The 5,114-nt window shown below is 38.4% G+C and overlaps 1 protein-coding gene across 11 annotated transcripts in view; it reads right to left on the reverse strand.

Moving 5' to 3' along the window:
• The window catches only part of abi2b (abl-interactor 2b), a 39,729-nt gene extending 34,963 nt beyond the window's left edge, over positions 1-4,766 (reverse strand). For 2 of the 11 annotated variants that reach the window (XM_030151156.1, XM_030151155.1), the window contains exon 1: positions 4,487-4,766. In XM_030151156.1, coding sequence (XP_030007016.1) covers positions 4,487-4,603 — 117 coding nt within the window. In that variant the 5' untranslated portion in view covers positions 4,604-4,766. The remainder of the gene's footprint in view (positions 1-4,486) is intronic. The other 9 variants (XM_030151154.1, XM_030151186.1, XM_030151194.1 and 6 more) reach the window with 7 other exon arrangements.
• Positions 4,767-5,114: the final 348 nt, after the last annotated feature.

Below are 5,114 nucleotides of genomic sequence, written 5' to 3' on the forward strand. Positions count from 1 at the left end.
TAATCCATGACTATGATTCTAAATGTTGTATTTTTCAACTAACTACTTTATTCACACCTCACTTACAAAGAAAAATCTGCCATTATTTAAGAAAATATTGATGTTTATATCTCAAATCTGAATGAACAGGACACCTTACGAGCTGTAGCCATGATGTGTCTCAATATTTATGTCCATATAGTTTCTAAACATCAATATTTCCTTAAAGTTTAATGGGAATTTTTTCTTCCTAAGTGAGATGTGAAGAAAGTAGATGGTTAGTAGTTGTAGAAAAGTATTATTTACAGTCAGAACATGAATAATATTTAAAATCATAGTCATGGATAAAAAAAAAAAAAAAAAAAAAAAATATTGAGAGAAATTAAGTTAAAACCATCGCTGAGGCATTTTGGAAGCAAAGATAACAATTTAAACCAAAATAAGCAATGTAATGATATTTATCCCAATATAAAACTGTATTATGATATTTGTCACTATTGTTTTATATCCTAGACCCCTGTTAGAAAAGAAACACCTGAATTCAACGTGTCCACATACTTTTGTCCATATAGTGTATGTGGGTGCTTCAGGTTAGTGGCTCAAGAATTAAGAAATTAAAGTCCATCATTGACACAAAGTAGGCATGTGTGATAGGGCCGTAATGTGCGGTGACAGAAAAACAACTGCTAATTTCATGTCACAAATGACTTTCTATGTGGTTGTATTTTACATCATTTAAAGTAAACAAATACGTCCGTGTTCTTCCATACAGCATGGATGCAGGCAAGAAATCTGCATGAAGACAACACAAACAAACACAGTCAATGTGACACAGATTGGCCTAATTCTGTAAGAAGCCATCTTTGGTCCCAGGACAGGGTTTCTGTTCCAAAGGTCTGTGCTGAATTGGGAAAATGGTGTTTATAGTGCTGCTCCCTTTAATTGGAACCAACTGCAAACTAACTTAAGGAGCTGAGATGCATTCATAGTGATTTTAGATGACTATGCTGCTGCGTCATCTGGTTGTAGATGCTTTACCTGATAGTCTTCTGTTTTGATATCGATTACGATTGATGAACATTTGCTGATTATATTTCAGATTTTATGACTGTCTAAACCTTGATAATTGCACTGCTGCCTTTTTGGCTCTTATGAAGGACATTTTTAATCTCTGTGTGTTTGCTTAAGTCAGATGGATACAATATGAAGATACAGAACATTAATGTTTCACCAAATGAGGAGGTGAAAGGGAAAAACTACCTCTGACATACAAACATAACCTTTGTAAATGATGCCACAGACCAGTCTAAGACTCAAACTGCTTCACAGTGAAAAGCCATTTAGTGTTTGTGTAGTGGCTTTACCTTTAGCCACTACTATGGTGTGGAAGGGTTCAACCCGTTATATTTTTTGACGCGTGCATGAATGAATGATTTATTGACATATATCAAGTTCAAGCGTTCATTATAGGTCACAATTGTTGTTCTATATACTCTCTATAAATAAATAGGCTCCTTCACATAAAAAACACTGAAAACACTGACCAACTTAATCTAAGCTGTGGCTCATGGTCAGAAAATTGTTTGGGGCTGTCCTCATACACACACTGCCCACCTCACACAGCAGGTATATGCAACCTTGCAACACCCATACCAACACCCACGATGAATTCCACATGTGGTGATCATCACAGCCACACCCACTAAACAATTATTAAATTAAGGTCAAAACAAAGAAGAGGAATAAACAAACAAAAATGTATTTTGGCTCCAACAGTTTGGTTTGATATTGTTAAACCAAATACATATCTCAGGCCTTAATTTACTTTTCATGCAATACATAAGTATATTTTTATGTGTTAAGACCATAATGCATGATATAGACTTTTTCATGTGGTACTTTGTAAAACTTTTTTTTTTTTTTTTTAAATACTCTATTGAGATGTGTATCAATATCAGTATGAAATGACTGATATGAGAATGTGTGATTTTGGTCATATCACACTGCTTTACTTGTAATATAGTTCATCTTCCTCTCACTGAACACTGGATACTCAAACTCTGTCCACACAAAACTCCTTCTGCTATGTTTATACCTTGTATCCACACTATTCTGGTATTTTGTGATCCCTAAAACAGACACTTTTTTGAGGCTGGTGACCCTGTTTCAGGTCATAAACTCCAGGGTTGTGATGTAAAGTGGACCGACAGATATTAAGACTTTTAGAAACCTTGTCATTTCATCATTTTGGGATGAAAATAAGTTGCCGCCCCTTATTACCAGCTGTTAATTTATATAAATACTGCATTACAGGCAATTCTGTCCATGTTGCCTCTATGAACAGCTGTTGTCGTGTTGTACTGTGTGCTTTATGAAGATACTACTGGCTATATTCACAGCAGGTGAAATGTTATTGCAGCAAAAGTTACCCTTGACATGTGGTATGTGTTTCATGTGTGCTAGAATGTTCAGATATTGAATGTGAAACACGATGACGTAAACCATCTTCACTCTAAAGTACCCATAAAGACTCAAATGTCCACGATAAACCAAAAGCGTCTACTGATCAAAAACGTTTAATAACTGTTGATCCACGAATCCCACCAATACATGTAAATAACTGAGGTAAAATGCAGTTCGTCATCTTTTCGTGGCCATCAGATATGACCCATTTGGACATTCAGAGGCTCCGTCGTAAACGTGGAAACATCATTATTTTCTGCGACATTGATTCACTACCAAAACCCATGGAGTTTGATAACTGGCAGTGACTGTAGACACTTGCTTTTAATTTTCAGTTAATGATAGATTTTGTTGAAAAAGTCACTTTTTCCTAATATTTTTTTCAAATTTAAACAAATAACCTCTGAATTTACTCTGATGATTATGACTGTCTACATAATCAGTAAATTCAATTAAGGAAAATACCTGATTTTCAGTGAAAAATGCAAAATGCAGAGGCTAATATTATAATAAATGGTGATAAATCACTTGGGAAAGATTAAAAAAAAAATCATTTGTAAGTTGTGACAAAAATAGTCATGGGTCTTTAAGGGTTGAAAGGAAAACACACAAGTATGGATATAGTCTCAACCTAAAAAAAAAAAAAAACAAAAACTTCAATCATGAGAGTAAAATATGGAGTACTATTATCAGCACACAGCTCCAAGAAAGCACCAAGATCCAGAGAGATGCCTTTTTAGCGGGAAAATGAGGATGACACTTGTGGCATGTTTACTATGATTACAAAGAAAAAAAATCAAACAAACTTCTGGTGGGTGTGAATTATTTGATATGCATGCGTCCAGACAAAAAACTATCCATTTTTACATGACTAACTGTTCATTTTAAGTGCCACAGAGGAAGATCAAGCAAAGTAAATTAGCAAGTTTGAGCGCAGATGGAGAAGTGAAGCATCCACCTAAATATCCTGTTGTGTCTACCTGATGTATAAGTTGCAATCGCCATCTGACAGCAGCTGGGAAAACCTTACAGGGCGAGAAGAAAGCGAGGCATTCTGCCAGACAAGCTGTCAACATTCAGCGTCCTCCTCCTTCACAAGGCAACCTGTCAGACCTGATCAGTCCTGTTCATCAACCATGTCACATTTCACTATCACACCTTGTCAAAACGTCTTCCCACTTGTGCTGTGATCCTTAATGTCTGCCCTCTGTGTATGCAGATAGGCCTGGAAGAATCTGACACAGCTCACATTCACAAACACTGAAAATGTGAGATCACACGTCTGAGGTATCACAAATCAAAGGCTATGAATGGGATAGATTACACACGTACAAGACTCCATGCTGTGCACACCAACAGCATTTTACGCAGCTTTCCAAACCAACCTTAATGCATCCAACCCCAGCTAGAAATTAAATGAGAAATGAGCCCAATTTCAAAGCATGATTCTCAGTTAGAAGCAAGTCGCAGTCTCTCTGTCCAATATCATAAATCAGCCTTTTACTGATGATGCTGTCACGGGTGTTTAGCTTGTGTAAACCAAAGCTTATTAGAGATTAACCTGGCTTGATATCGCGTTCTACATCTCCGGTCCTTTTGAACGACCAGCTGGTTTCTGTAACGGCAGTGACCGATCCCTGAGATAGCGAGGAAATTGATTTTTATGAAGCCTGTTTAGTTATTTCGACCGTGGGTGATGCCGAACAGCAGGCTAACAAGTTGTCTGGCTAAACAGCGCTAGCAAACGATGGATGTACAAGTCACACACACCGTCATGTCGATGGAAACATTAGCCCACGAGTAAAACCTATAAGAAGCGACACAGTCACAGTGAAAAGTGAGATATTTTATGTGTTACGTGTCTTGACAGCGGGTTGTTTCCCCCTAGCTAACGCTTGCTAACATGACTAGCGAGCAGGCTGCACCACATTAGCGACAGCTAGCGTTAGCATCCAGCTCGCCCCACCGTGGTGTCGCCCTGTCAGTGAATGATGTCTGTCAAAAGAACTCCACCGCCTTTCGTTGCCCACGCGTGACAGCCTACCTGAACATAGTTGCTCTCACAGTACTCAGCGACTCTTTCCAAATTGGTGAAACTGTCAAGTAGTGCGCTTCGTCCTGCTGGAATCTCCTCTTCCAGAAGCATTTGTAGCTCCGCCATTTTCACATCTTTAGCGGAGCGGTGTGTGTGCGTGGACTCCCGGGCGCCCACTCTGGTCGTGTATGGTTTAACAGGGCTCTCCCAGCAGCTCACGGGGAGAGGAAGGATTCCCAGTATTAATATTTTCTAACCACAGAGATACATTACACCACATTTGCAAGATACCACTACGTCATTGCTGTAAATGAAGTTAGCAAGTTAGCTTCGTGCAACTGCAGTGTGTTTACATCTCCACGTTTAATGTCTGTAATTTCATATAAAGACTAATTAAAGCCTCCTTGTTAAAGCTATATAATGTCGTTTTTCATTGTTTCAGCTCCAAATCTTGACATTTCACTAAGTACTAGAATCCTGCAGAGATATAAAGAGATATAAATACGCATTGTAGCTGCCACCTGCTGGCTGAACCTCACAAAAGCAGTTACATTTTGCTATTGGCTGATCTGGTGTCACGTGATGCAAAAAAGGAGAAAGGGGGCACTTTCCCTGTCCAGAACAACTGCAGCCCACT

The sequence above is a fragment of the Sphaeramia orbicularis genome, chromosome 2, assembly GCF_902148855.1.
Source record: "Sphaeramia orbicularis chromosome 2, fSphaOr1.1, whole genome shotgun sequence".
NCBI classification, from domain to species: Eukaryota; Metazoa; Chordata; class Actinopteri; order Kurtiformes; family Apogonidae; genus Sphaeramia; species Sphaeramia orbicularis.